The sequence below is a fragment of the Triturus cristatus genome, chromosome 1_1, assembly GCF_964204655.1.
Source record: "Triturus cristatus chromosome 1_1, aTriCri1.1, whole genome shotgun sequence".
NCBI lineage: Eukaryota > Metazoa > Chordata > Amphibia > Caudata > Salamandridae > Triturus > Triturus cristatus.
The window spans coordinates 125,037,822-125,053,052 of NC_140579.1; the positions used below are offsets into that span (position 1 = coordinate 125,037,822).

The following is a 15,231-nucleotide window of genomic DNA, read 5'->3' on the forward strand; positions in this document are numbered from 1 at the left end:
TTGTTTCAATTGAGTATGTTTACGGGGTCTCAAGGTTCTCTGGGTTGTCGGATCTGGAGATTCCTCTAAAGGGAGCTCATTTACAACTTTTGGAGAGTCCCTATCAGTTTTAGGCAAATCTTGTTCAATAAGGGCTAAGTCACCCAGGGTAACCAAATCATGGTTATCATTGGGACTAATTACCTCGTGGAAAAGAGGGGATAATATGGTGGATGTATTATTCACTAAAGAGGAGATGGGAGTCGAGGTGGAACCTTGACCAAGGGATTTGCGCCTTTCACTATTAATTTTAGTAACTACTTTGACTAGGTAGTTATCCAGTGTTGAAGCACTGGAAACTTTGTTTCCCAACATGGGTTTAGACATGTTAAACAAATAATTTCGAAAACCTAAAACATTCAATTAAACTATAACAAAAAGTTACCCAAATGTCTTAATTAAAATCAGCACTACAGTCTCTTAATTCCTGGGGTTAGGCAGGTCACCAAGGCCAACTAATCGTGGAATAATACCTTGGAGCTTAGTAGCATGGCCCGTCCCGGCCTCTCTCGGTCCTCTGAGGGCCACAGAGGGCCCGCCCTTTGCCCGGGCTTAGCCCGGCTCCGCCCGCGCGCGTCCCGCGACGCGGAGAAAGCAGGCGATTTTTAAGCGCCTCCGGGCGCGTCAATGACGTCAGGGGCCCAGGGGAGTCTGGGGACTGTAGTTTCTCCCCGCTCCGAGCTGCGAGGTGCTGTGGCGGCTGCAGGGGAGAGATGCAGTCCAGGCGGGCCAGGGGTCAGCGACCGTAGAACCGGGCAGCAGAGCGTCCAGCAGAGCCCACAGCAAGTATGTGCACCTTGTTTCCTCCTTCCCCGCTCCTCAGTGAAAGCGGGCGATTTTTAAGCGCCTCCGGGCGCGTCAATGACGTCAGGGGCCCAGGGGAGTCTGGGGACTGTAGTTTCTCCCCGCTCCGAGCCGCGAGGTGCTGTGGCGGCTGCAGGGGAGAGATGCAGTCCAGGCGGGCCAGGGGTCAGCGACCGTAGAACCGGGCAGCAGAGCGTCCAGCAGAGCCCACAGCAAGTATGTGCACCTTGTTTCCTCCTTCCCCGCTCCTCAGTGAAAGCGGGCGATTTTTAAGCGCCTCCGGGCGCGTCAATGACGTCAGGGGCCCAGGGGAGTCTGGGGACTGTAGTTTCTCCCCGCTCCGAGCCGCGAGGTGCTGTGGCGGCTGCAGGGGAGAGATGCAGTCCAGGCGGGCCAGGGGTCAGCGACCGTAGAACCGGGCAGCAGAGCGTCCAGCAGAACCCACAGCAAGTATGTGCACCTTGTTTCCTCCTTCCCCGCTCCTCAGTGAAAGCGGGCGATTTTTAAGCGCCTCCGGGCGCGTCAATGACGTCAGGGGCCCAGGGGAGTCTGGGGACTGTAGTTTCTCCCCGCTCCGAGCCGCGAGGTGCTGTGGCGGCTGCAGGGGAGAGATGCAGTCCAGGCGGGCCAGGGGTCAGCGACCGTAGAACCGGGCAGCAGAGCGTCCAGCAGAGCCCACAGCAAGTATGTGCACCTTGTTTCCTCCTTCCCCCAGCCCAAACTCAATTTCGATACTCGCAGGACGCTAAGGGGGCAGCCGCCTGACCCGGAACAAGATGGCGTGAGCCATACCAGCCAGAGCTCTGACGAGGTGGACATGAAGACATTACTCCATACAATGAAACAAGTTTCGCCTCTTTCGAGGGGAAAATGGGCTCCATGTGCGCCAGAATGGACCAGATCACCCAGAGAATCGAAAAACAAGACAAGATAATAAAGGAAGCTGAAACACTAATCTCAACTCTCGAAGACGATAACGCACAGGCGGCGGGTTAACTCACAGACATTGATAAACTACTTAAGGTGATCGCAGCCAAGAACAAGGACATTGAAGCTTGTTCGAGGCGGAACAGTCGCGTCACTGGTGTCCCCGAGTCCACAAATACGGGCAGGCTTGAAGAATATGTAGAGCGACTACTCACCACATGCTTTGGCCAGGAGGCCTTCTCAAGAATGCTAATCGTGGAACGAGCACATCGCACCTTAGCACCAAAGCCCCCACCTGGAGCACCGGCCCGGCCCATAGTCGCGAGACTACTTAACTATCGCGACCGCGATACAGCGTTGAGAAAAGCGAGAGAGTTTAAAGATGTCGTCTTTGAGAACAATGTCATATCAATATTTCCCGATTTCACTCTTGACGTCCAGGAAGCAAGGAAGGTGTTCGCGCCCGTCAAAAAGAAGCTCCAGCAAGAAGGGGTGGAGTATGCAATGCTCTACCCCGCACGGCCGCGGATCACTCACGACAGCAAGCACCACATCTGTAACACCTCACAGCAAGCAGAGGATTTCTTCAAATAAACAGTGCTAGCGGCCAAAAGAGGGGAGCAATCCCCGTCGAGTGGCAGAGACGGCCAAGCGCATCATGAAGAGGACTGAGAGTACTGGCCACAGAGATGCATGTTGCTACCCTTGGGTCTACATACATGCACTATCAGCACAGGCATTTGCTCCAATCAGCAGGTAATGTTCAATAATGATTGTATTGCCTCCCGCTCTTTCCACGGTCTATATGTAGACGGCGAGGACCCTACAGGATACCGGCCCTGCATTCCAGGGCCCCCTTCTGCACGACACAACAGTGCAGGAGGAGCTGCGCCGCCCCCTGGGACACACGTCTCCAAGGGAGTTCCCCTTCTCCCCCTTTATGGAAAATGTATTGTTAGGCTGAGGCCTTTGTTTTTTTGTTATGGGGACACTGCAGTTATGGGTTACTATTAGCCCAGGGACTCAATTTCCATTCAACTTGCATTCGATTTGCGCCTGCATGTCCTTGTACATTTGTCTCCTTATGCTGCGGACGCTTTGTATTCCCATAACATGGACAATGCGATGTCAACTCTGGGACCATTTGGCTAAAATGATACAGATGAGCTTCGATGCCGTTGGGGGGGGGCGGGGGGGGGGGGGTTGGGAGGGGGTGGCTCATAGGGAGGGAACTGTACACGGCAAGTTGGGGTCGCCGTTGTGGGGGGAATTTAGGGGTAGAAGGGTAGACATTACTAAACTTGCTATGGACAGCGCAGGTACAGTGCACATTCAGTCAAAGGTACAGGAAAACACTACCTATATTCATGCGGGTTCCTAGGTAATGGCGGGTGAGGGACAACAGACCGACATCACAGCGACCATGGGACTCCTAACATGGAATGTTAGGGGGCTGGCTGACCCCAGAAAAAAGATGCATATATTGGCCAACCTGGACAGACATCATGTCAGCATAGCTATGCTGCAGGAAACGCACACCCAGCCCTCCCAACAGCCCCAATTCGCCTCACGATGGACCTCTCACAGGTACTTTTCCTCGCATTCTGCCTTTTCTAGAGGTGTGGCCATTCTAATAAAAAAAGCGGTGCCTTACATTGAGGAAGGTTTCACACTTGACCAACAGGGCAGCTTCTGCCTGACATGGGGCAGACTGGCATCTGAGTCCATCACTCTGTTGTGTAGTTATGGGCCTCACGTGGATGATGTAGACTATTACACCACCCTTTGGGCACACACAGTAAGCATAGACTCGACTCACATCATATGGGGGGGGGGGGGATTTTAATCTAACACTGCAACCCTCACAGGACCGCTCCCACCCGCTACCGCACCACTACTCTAAAGCGCAGCGCCAACTCCAGCAAATCATCGCCGACAATCTGCTGGTGGACATCTGGCATCACCATCACCCGGCGCAGCGCAATGGCACATTTCACTCGGCAGTACACAACAATTGGTCCCGGCTGGACATGTGGCTCGCATCACAAGACATTGCGCTCCATACCCTCTCCGCACGTCACTTAGAGCGCACTTACTCGGACCACTCCCCACTGCTTATGTTACTGAACCCCCCAGGATCATTGCCCAAACCCAGATAGGGGCACCTGCAACCCAGAGTGCTCCTCAACGTGGTGTTCAAAACTGAACTGGGAGGAATGCTGGAAGAATTCCTTAAACTCAACGTAGACTCAGTTCCCTCCTTAGCTTCAGTGTGGGAGGCACTGAAGGTCACCATTAGGGGCCACTGCATAGCTAAAGCAGGGGGCATCCTTAAAGATATTCGTATAACAATAGCATGCCTAGAATGCCAGATTAAACTGCAGGAAACAAACACGCACAAGGCACACGAGGGTCCTACGCTGGCCAGGAAAGGGAGTGCCTCTTCCGTAGCAAATACCACACGGCACGTAGAAATGGCGAGGGGGGCCCCCCGGCAGGGCACTAGCAGAGACCATCCGTCCACCTAGAACAGCAAATCATGTGCTAGCCATTCGTGATGGGAAAGGGGTGCTACACCGAGACATCGGCCATTATGAGGGTTTTCACTGCGTACTACCATACACTGAACACGACTTGCGTGGCACGTCAGGCTGAGACTCTGTAATATTTACAGATAGAACTGGCCTGGCAAAGTAATTGGCAGCGTGAATTCTTAGCAGCCGACATTGAGGTGGATGAAATCCGTGAGGCTATTATGTCAATAGGGAATGTAAAGGCGCCTAGTCCCGATGGCCTCAGTATTGAGTTTTATACGAATTATATTGACACATTAGCCCCCTTCCTGAAAGCGGTATATGAGGAGGCGGCCCAAACGGGGATGCTTCCGACTACCATGCGAGAGGCAATGCTGGTCTCACGCCTGAAACCTGGAAAAGTCCCAGAGTCCACAGACTCATACAGACCCTTGTCCCTTGTCCGCCGGTGAGAATTCCAACCCGGCTGGCCAAACGAAGTCCTAGAGTGATGGACTATATTGTCAAAAAACACCGTAATGTCGGTGATCACTAGATTGGGTCTGCCGTGAGTAACTTCAAGTTAAAGTTGCGGTCGTGTACAAAAGGGAGATCGATAGCGTGTGCGCTCGGGCTCCTCACATAGAGCACTGAGGAAGTCGCGGAACATATTTCCACATGCGACAAAACTCGTGTTGGCTGGTTTCTGTTTTGCCCTAATGAAAATGGAATAAAAGACAAAACGCAACTTTCTACCAACAAGGACATTGGCCATTGTTTCTAATTCACTAAGATTGTGTGAACACATACACACTGTGGAATTACTTTTATGTGTGCCTAGGTCTATGTTGAACTTGAGTGATGTAATAGAACGTTCATGAGTGCATGGTGTGGATGAGTGGTCAGTTGAAAGGAGTGGGGCTGAGCAGCAGGATGCTGTTCCCGGTGGAGCACAATACTTCCAATCTTACTTGTAACTGAATAACCCTACCTGTAAAATCTACACTGCTGGCTACTGGACTGATTACCTACAAGGGCCTTACCTTGATTACAAAAAAAGGTCACTTGCCAAATCACAGCAGGTCCACCCTTCCTCTTTTCCTTATGATGCTGGTAAAAAAATCTATAAGTATTTTACAAACATTCAAAGATGTCTGCTTGTTTTATAAAGTCGTCTATAATTACTCCATTTATTTCATTACCAGCTCTGAAGCGCTTTCATTGGTTTGGATTTAAGTGCCTTAGTAACAACACATTTGCCAACTAAATATATGGGTGAGCTGATAAATCTAGACATTCACAGTTCACTGGACATTCTTATAGTTAACACAATTTGTGGTTTCTCACCCAATGATTCAATTATCTTTATCTGTAGGTCCATTTCCTCTTCCACTACCTCCTCTTCTGCCTCCGCTTTGTTCTCCGCTACGATATAGAAGTCCGTTTGCTGATCTTTCATATTTTCATACCTTGGAAAGAGACAAGTGGAGATGGTATGAAATTCCTATCTGCTCAGAAGGTACAGGCAGGAGAGTCATTATGTATTGAGTCAAATAAATATGAAGAAATAAAAAAGGTAGGGAGAGGATAGGAAGTATTCACTCAGAGAAAAATGAAGAGTGGAATACCAAGACACAAACAAAAAGAGATGTATGTATGCATGTGGTATGTTTATAGCTCGATCCTAGCCAAAAGGCAGAGAAACGCGGTACTTGGTCAAGGACAAGAATAAAGTCAATGAGCAATAGGAGAATATACAGATGTTGTTCCAGAACCTGGGTGCACTTATGGAAACTGCCTTGTATTAAAAAAAATGTTGTTATGCATTTCTTATTCTGTAGTCCGATGGTGTCCGGCTGTGGGTGTGTTGAGAACCACCAGAGATGATGAGCGTGGATAATGGTTGTGATGTGAGATGAATAAGGGTTATACTGCCTCGGATTATAAAGGAATGGGCAAGGAGTTCACCTAGGTCAATGGAATAAACAGAAGGATCTCCCAAAGCAAAGTATCTGACTGGGTGTTAAATAAAGAAATGAGATGCAGCCATAGAACTAGGCCCCACCCCCATGCCCTCCGACCACGCCAGAAACCTGGGCATCATCTTGGACATCACCCTTACCCTTGCCCTCACCTCCGCCTTCTTTCACATTCTCCTCATGCTCAGACAAATCATCAAATGGCTCCCTCCTGGCAACAGAAAGTCCGTCGCACCGGCCCTTATCACGAGCCAACTGGACTACAGCAACGCCCTCTACTATAGCAACTCCGCACATCTGCGGCACAAGCTGCAGACCATCCAAAATGCCGCAGCCAGACTAGTACTCAAACTTCCTCGGTATGTGCACATCACACCTCTCCTCCAACAACTTAACTGGCTCCCTATCCAGCAACACTGCCAGTTCAAGATCCCCACGCCTACAAGGCAATACACAACCGGGTCCCACCTACCTCAACCACCAACTACACTTAAACAAACCAACCAGGAACCATCACTCGCACAGCCACCCCCTACTCTCCTCACCCCGTATCCATCGAAGAAAAACAGGAGGCACGGTTTTCTAATACTTGGCAGCCTGGAATGACCTCCCCAGCACATTAGGACAGCCACGCTTCATACAGAGTTCTACAAAATAGTGAAAACCTGTCTCTTCAACTGAACCATCTTGCACAGCCCGCACCTACTCAGCACCTGCGTACCCTCACGGGTGACAAGTTCACGCTCTACAAGTCCACATTACATTTCATTACAGTACAAGGATAAGAAAGGGACAAAGAATGTATACAGTGGGGAAAATCAAACTGTCAATTGTTTTGCACAACATTAAATATGTTAACAATTTATATGATTTTTAGTAAATGTGATTGAATATTAAATCAATGCTCTGAAAGTTCAACCGTAAAGAAAAAGTATGTTAGAAAACTGACTAATATTACTGTTACTAATGTGTCATAATATAGCACATCATATCACACTTCTACTCTTTCTAGGAGCTGAAAAAATTAGGGTTCTAAACCATTTTAATGTTATTTAATTTCCCAAAGCCATAAGGAGGGAAGCCTGAGTCTGCGGGTCTTTAGAATACTGCATGGTTCAGCAGCAACCATTCAACCCAGTAAGCCATACAATGAATATGAAAATGCTGCTTTATAATATAAAATGTGCTAATTGAGGGAGAAAAACAATCCAAGAAGGAGATAATTAATGTAGAAAAGAGAAAAACTAAAGAAAGAGGTAAAGAAAAACAATGGCAAAAGATAGACTAGAAACAAAGAAAAATAGTAGTGTATAAATGAAGGCTGAAAAAGACAAAAAGACAAAAAGTAAAAAAGCAATATAAACAATAAGCAAAAAAGTAAGATATGGGCCACATTAAGAGAATGGAAATTAGTGCATGAAATTAAAGTAAACCGAAAACAACAAAAAAAAAAATCTAGAGGCACATAAAGGCGTCAGTAAAATAGAATATAAACTAGTAAAGTATGAAAAAACAAAGGAACATTATAAATGGTAAAATAAACACACAAGGGGGAAATAAATAGAAAAAGGAAAATGAATAAGAAGATGGAGAAAACAAAAATATCATCCTACATCCCCCAGCTGAATAGCGTGTTTCCAAGTAAGCATGGTCGCTTTGCTCTTCGCACTTAGAAGATAGTGAGCTATTGAAAAATGAGCCCACAGGAGGGGCAAAAATACATAAAGAAGACTGCAGTGAGATAAAATTCATTCAAATGACTCCTCTTTAATTTTTTGATATGGTGAGCTAATCAAAGAAGATAATTGTACCTGCTCAAAACGGTCTTCGCATCCTAGGGAGTAAAACATAAACATATCAACACGTGACAACAAAGTTTATGTTCGCAGTAAAATTAAAATTTAAAAATAAGTTATTCACAGGTGTACTAATTAAAAGTTACTTATATACATATATAAGCAAATATGTTAATAATGAACACACATTTCTATTACTGACCTTTGCAGATAAAGCATCAAGCACAGATTTACTCAATTAACCCATGAATGCATTAAATCCAATCCAATGGAGCTCTACTAGAATAGTAAAGCACACTACTATTACAAAAGTGATCAGGAAAAAGCTACTTACCAGTATGCATCTGTTCTTGGCATGTAGAGCTGCAGATTTGTACACTGTGCATAGATCACCATCTGGTGTTGGGCTCGGATGCTTGCACCTTGTTGTTGTCTTGGAAGAGGCTTTTGTAGTCACAAGATAAGTGACCCCTCCTTTGGACGATGGTGCGCAGGGCATCGACTCCATACTCAGATTGTTTTTCGCCATGATGGGAAATTATGGAGTTAGTAAGAAATAAAAGATATGTCCATGTGAATGTATCTAATTAAGATAACACTGGAATAGATACAGGTTCAGGGGAGGCAGGTGGGCGTGTACGAATCTGTAGCTCTACATGCCAAGAACAGATGCTTACTGGTAAGTAGCATTTTCCGTTCAAGGCATATGAGCTGCAGATTGTACACTGTGCATAGACTGTACAGCAGTGTCTCCCCTAGCGGTGGTCACCTGTATCTGTTGCAGTGGTTTGAAAAAGTGTTTTAAGAACAGAGTGGCCTACAGAAGCCTGTTGCTTAGCCTGCACGTCAACACAATAGTTTTTGGTGAAGGTGTGTGGTGTAGACCATGTTGCTGCTTTACAGATGTCCTCTAAGGGAATATTCTCTAAGAATATGCCCGTGGAAGCCCCTAGTTTGCGTGTTGAGTGCACCCCAGGGGGAATTGTTAATGTGCGTTTAGCCTTTTGGTAGCATATTTGAATGCATTTGACTATCCACCTAGCAATCCCAGCTTTGGAGGTGGGGTTACCTTTATGAGGTGGTGAGAAGGCTACAAACAGTTATTTTGTCTTTCTAAAGGGCTTAATCCTGTCAATGTAATAAAGAGGGCTCTTTTGATGTCCAGTGTGTGAAGAGCTCTCTCTGCTACTGAGTCCGTGTTTTGGAAAAACACTGGTGACTCAACTGATTGATTAAGATGAAAAGCAGAGACTACTTTGGGAAGGAATTTTGGATTTGTCCTAAGAACCACTTTGTTACGATGTATTTGTAAGAATGGTTCTTGTATGGTTAAAGCCTGGATCTCACTTACCCTCCTGAGAGAGGTAACAGCAACAAGGAAAGCAAGTTTCCATGTGAGGAACTGCAGTTCACATTTGTGCAGAGGTTCAAATGGGGGACCCATGAGCCTGGTAAGAACAATGTTTAAACTCCACACCGGAGAGGGTGGCAGTATGGGGGGAATTATCCTTTTAAGGCCCTCCATAAAGGCTTTAATTGCAGGTACTCTAAATAGTGACAAGTGTTGTCTGTTTTTTAAATAAGCGGCAAGTGCTGCTAGATGTAATCTGATGGATGAATATGCTAGATTACACCTTTGTAAGTGTAGCAAATAGTAAATGATGTCCTGGATTGAAGCATCCAGCGGATTGATTTTATTATTATTGCAGTAGATGACGAAGCTTTTCCATTTTGCTGCATAGCAAGCACTAGCAGAAGGGCGTCTGGCTTAGTTAATGATGTTCATACAGTCCGGTGGAAGGTTAAGGTAACCGAACTCTAGGACTTCAGGAGCCAGATCGCTAGATTCAGTTGTCCTGGATCAGGGTGCCTTATCTCTCCATGGCTCTGCGTTAGCAACGTTGGGGAGAGACGTAGTTTTTGGTGTGGAACTACTGAAAGTTCCAGGAGTGTTGTGAACCATGGTTGCCGTGCCCATGTGGGAGCTACCAGGATCATCTTGAGAGACTGTTGTCTGAGCTTGCGTACTACTAGGGGAATCAGTGGGAGTGGCGGAAAAGCGTACGCGAATCTGCCTGACCAGTTCATCCATATCGCATTGCCTTTGGACAACGGGTGTGGAAACCTGGCGGCGAAGGTTGGGCATTTTGCATTTGCGTGTGTGGTGAAGAGATGTATTTCTGGTTGACCCCACATTTGGAAAAATGGTTGAAGAACTTGAGGATGAAGTTCCCATTCGTGTATCTGCTATGTCTGTCGACTTAGCAGATCTGCAATCTCATTGGGAACTCCTGGAAGGTGTTCTGCCATAAGGTATATGTTTTGTGGAATGGCCCATCTCCATATGCTTTGCGCCAGCTGAGACAGCTGTAAAGAATGTGGGCCTCCTTGTTTTTGTATGTAATACATGGATGTCATATTGTCCGTCCGGACTAGGACAGTCTTGTGATACAGACTTGTACTTGGAATGATTTTAATGCTAGAAATATTGCCAGTAATTGTAGATGATTGATGTGGAGCACTTTTTGTTGATTGGTCCACTTGCCTTGAATTGTGTGGTTTAGGAGATGGGCTCCTCAGCCAGTGAGTGATGCGTCTGCTGTTAGCACTATCTGTGGAACTGGCTCTAGGAATGGCCGCCCTTTGGAAAGGTTTCCTGTGTTCCACCACTGCAGAGAGCGATGTGTGCAGCTGTCCATCAACACCAGATCTGTAAGTTGTCCATGAGCCTGGTTCCACCGACGTGCCAGATATTCTTTTAAGGGGCGCATCTGAAGTCTTGCATGAGGTACGATGGAAATGCAAGAGGCCATCATTCCTATGAGTTGCACGAATACCCTCGCTGGGAGGGAATGCTGTGGCTGAAATTTGGTGACTAGGGTTTGTATGCTGGCTATCCTGGCTGGATTGGGATATGCCAGAGCTTTGGAGGTGTCTAATGTGGCCCCTAGATACTGATGTATGCAGGAGGGCTGAAGATGTGACTTGGTGTAGTTTACTGTGAATCCCAACTTGTGTAGTAGCTGGATGGTTTGAGGAGTGTGATGAACACACTGGTTGAATGACTTGGCTTTTATCAGACAGTCGTCGAGGTATGGAAAGATATGGATTTGTTGTCTTCTCAAATGGGCTGCTACTACTGCAAGGCACTTTGTGAACACCCTGGGTGCGATGGTCAACCCGAATGGAAGGACTTTGAACTGATAGTGTTGTCCGTCCACCATGAATCTTGGGTATTTCCTGTGAGCAGGGTGTATGGGAATGTAGAAGTAGGCGTCCTTGAGATCTAGTGTGGCAAGGAAGTCGCCTTGTTGAAGTAGTGGAAGGACCTGTTGAAGAGTGATCATGTGGAAATGATCTGACTGTATGTAGAGATTGAGAGGTCTGAGGTCGAGTATTGGCCTTAGGGTGCCGTCGTGTTTGGGGATTAGGAAATAGATTGAGTAAACCCCTGTTCCTTGATGCTGTAAGGGAACTAGTTATATTGCATGCTTCTGAAGCAGTGAGAGAACTTCATGTTTTAGGAGCGTGAGATGTTCCGTGGACATAGGGTGCTGTTTGGGTGGTATGGTGGGTGGGGTTGCTGTAAGTTCCAGGCAGTAACCATACTGGATAATTTGTCTTACCCACTTGTCTGTGGTGATGGAAGTCCAGACAGGTAGGAACTGTGATAGTCTCCCTCCGATAGGGGTGAAATGGTCTGGAGGGAGTGGAGGGAAGTCACTGCTTATTAGTGGGGGAGGTGCGAGTGTTGTTGTTACCTCGGCCTCTCCCTTTGTTATTTCCCCTGTATCCGCCTCTAAAATATCCTCTGTTTGGGGATGTTTGTGTGGTGTTCTTGTAGGAAGAAGAGGCAGTGTCTGCCCAATGTTTTTAGATGTGTGGATGGAGACTGTAATGCTCTCATGGATTTAGCAGTCTGTGTCCTTTTTCATTTTTTCTAGAGTGGTGTCTACAGCCGGTCCAAAAAGTTGTTCTTGATTGAACGGCTGATTGAGGATAGTTGTTTGTACCTCCTGTTTGAAGTCAGAGATGCGTAACTAGGTATGTCATCTGAGTAACACGCTAGTGTTAAAGGACCTAGAGGCGGTGTCTGCTGCATCAAGGGCACACTTGATTGATGCATTAGTTATTAATTTACCCTCTTGCATTAAATCATTGGCCTTGGTCTTACATTGATTAGGTAAATGTTGCAATAGGGTTTCTAGTTGGTCATAGTGAGCCCTATCGTACCTAGCAAGTAATGCCTGTGTGTTGGCTATCCGCCAGTGATTAGCTGCTTGGGCAGCAACTGTCTTGCCGGAAGCATCTAACAATTTAGACTCCTTGTCCGGAGGTGGCGCATCACCGAAGGTCTGAGGGTTGGCACGTTTCCTAGCGTTAGTTACCACTAGTGAATCTAAAGGTAGTTGACCCTTGATGTAGGTGGGATCACTGGGAGCGGGTTTATATTTTTTGTCAATTCTGGGATTGAGAATCCTAGCCGTAACAGGGTCCTTGAATATGTTGGGGGCATGTTTAATGACACCTTTTAACATTGGCAGGTTTGTACAGTCTTTTGTGACTGTTCAAAAGTGTCCAGTAGAAAGTCCTCGTCTGCGGGGTCGGTATATATCTGAACACCATGGTACAGAGCGTCCCTATTTACAAGCTGACCAAAACCAATATTGTCATCTGGGGGAGATGGCTTTGTTGGGTATGCATGGGAATCAGGGAGGTCTGGAGGATCTACTGGGTCATCATAATCGTCCCAATCGTCCTGTGATACGTCTGTGTCATCATCAGGATCAGCAAAAGGGTCATTGTTGCCTCCCCCATCCCCTAAATCATCCTCAACCAGTGGTAGTGGCGAATTTAGTGGAAGTATAGGAGAATGTGGAGGAGAGACAGGTTTAGGAGGAAGAACAGGAGAAGAGGGTCGTATAGGTGAAGTCGCACAGTCTTTCCTCTTTACAGGCACTACAGGAATGCCTGGGGTGTCCAATTCCCTCTTCTTGTGTGGAACTGTAGCCACATGTCCTGTTTTGGGGTCTATGTGGAGAGTTTTTTGTTTAGGATCGATAGGATCTGGTTCAAAAAGTTCTTCCTCTTCGGTAAACGCTTTTAGCGCCGATTTCTTCAGGTTCGAGCAAGGTTTGGATTTCTGCTCTGGAGCCTTGGGAGGCGGTTTGGGGTCCTTCGGCTTAGATGTGGAGGCGGAAATCTTTTTCGGTTCCGAATGTTTTGGTTTTGGATCAGATACCTTTTCCTTTAGCACGGAGGTGTTTGGTGCCGACGTCTTTTTGGGAGTAGGCTGCGCGCCCGGCTTCGGTGCCGATGGTGCCTGCGGAACACTGACATGCGGCTTGCTCGGTCCCGAGCCGCCGGAAGGCCTGTACCTTATTTTCGGGGCCGGCCCGGGGGTGGGGCTTCTGAAGCTTGTTTTCGGTCACGACTGAGGCCAGCAGGCGAAGTCTTGACCAGGGCCTTCTTTTTTTCGGGTGGGGTAGGGGCAATTGTACTCACTCGAGGACCAGGAGTGATGTGGTCGTCTGAGTCGTCTGCTTCGGACACGATTTCCAGTTGCTCAGAATCCTCCTCTGGGACAACGGGGCCTTCATCACAGATGTCCACTGGTACCGGAGCTGCTCCGCTATGATGTGTCGTCGGGCCCGGCGATCACGGATGGTCTTTTTGGATCGAAAAGAGGCGCAGGCCTGGTAATTATTCTCGTTGTGCTCGGGTGAGAGACACAGGTTACAGACCTTGTGGTGGTCACTGTGTGGGAATTTAGCTCCACACTGGGGGCATTTTTTAAATGGAGTCCTTTCCATGAGCTGTAGGCCCGAACGGCGTCGATAGGCTCAGCGGCCCACGTCAACGACTGGAATCGAGTAGTTGAGGGGCGCGTCGAAGATCACGCGATCGAAAACAATACCGTCGAGTTTTAGATAGTTTGCACGTCGAAAAGGTTTGGAAAATATGGTGCCGAACCGGAGCTCAGAAAATACATCCGAACCCGATGGCGGAAAAAAACAATCTGAAGATGGGAGTCGATGCCCATGCGCATTATCCTCTAAAGGTGGGGTCACCTATCTGGTGACTACAAAAGACTCTTCCAAGACAACAACAAGGTGCAAGCATCCAAGCCCAAAACCAGATGGCGATCTATGCACAGTGTACAATCTGCAGCTCATATGCCTCGAACATAATCCTTCCTGGAGATAAGATTAGACCACATACATAAAGAGCAGATGATTGCATGGTGGCAGAGTAAATTCTAAGTGACGTGCAATCAGTTTCTCAGCTTCTCTAGGATCTTTGGACTCAGTATGGAGCAGGGAACCTCTTACTCTGGGTACAGGAGCGGCCATGAATTGCAGAAATAAATGCATGTGGTACCCAAACCCTCCAATGTCCCTCCATGTGGCCCCACTCACAATCCTGCAGTAGGAATTGTCAGTACCTTTGTGGTAATCACCTGTAGTAATCTTAAGACTGCCTTGCCACCAAACTACCCAGTGTTTGTGCCACACTGGTCAGTAGTGTAAACCATCAGACTATACTATTAAACGCCATGTGCTGTGATCCCATGAAGAACATTCATAGTGGGAATAAAAGGGTAAAAAAAAATTTAACAGTAAAGATTACACTAATAACTCTTAGGCAGAACCGGAGGGTTTACATTCTCAATGACAGACACTTGTGGAGAAAATACTGTAAACGCTAGAATGTGAGGGAAAGAACAATATATACTTCCTCAGCTATTAGAAAAATATGTGCACATACCTTCATGTGCAATTAAACTCCTTTACTGGCAGTCCGCACCAGGAAGGGGTTACCTTTTAAGGCCAATATACATAAGTGACCAGACAGGATTGAATGTCTAGTCTATATGAACGAGGCAGCTGGCGGCTCTCAGTGGCCTATGAGAATCTGCTTGTCCCACGACTTCTCTGCTTCAATTTACTCTCAAAACAAATGGTGCTGGCAAGTAACTTCCTTATCTTTGCTCCTCTTCCTGGATGGTGTTGCTATAGAGGGCCTATGATCTTATGGTCATTGCTGGGTACAGGCTCTCAGCAGCTGTGAGTGTCTACTCTGCTCCAGGCCAGATACAGCTCTTCTTCTCTCTACTATCAGAAACTTCACAGGGCTCTCCATGGGCTAAACAAGTGTCCCAGGCACTCTCTC

General features: G+C 47.2%; 1 protein-coding gene across 1 annotated transcript in view; it reads right to left on the reverse strand.

The window, feature by feature from the left end:
- LOC146869751 (E3 ubiquitin-protein ligase TRIM39-like) overlaps positions 1-15,231 on the reverse strand; it is a 91,566-nt gene that overhangs the window by 32,984 nt on the left and 43,351 nt on the right. Inside the window, exons 4-5 of the mRNA XM_085614168.1 lie at positions 8,074-8,096; positions 5,631-5,752 (exon numbers count right to left, since the gene is read on the reverse strand). Coding sequence (XP_085470294.1) covers positions 5,631-5,752; positions 8,074-8,096 — 145 coding nt within the window. The remainder of the gene's footprint in view (positions 1-5,630; positions 5,753-8,073; positions 8,097-15,231) is intronic.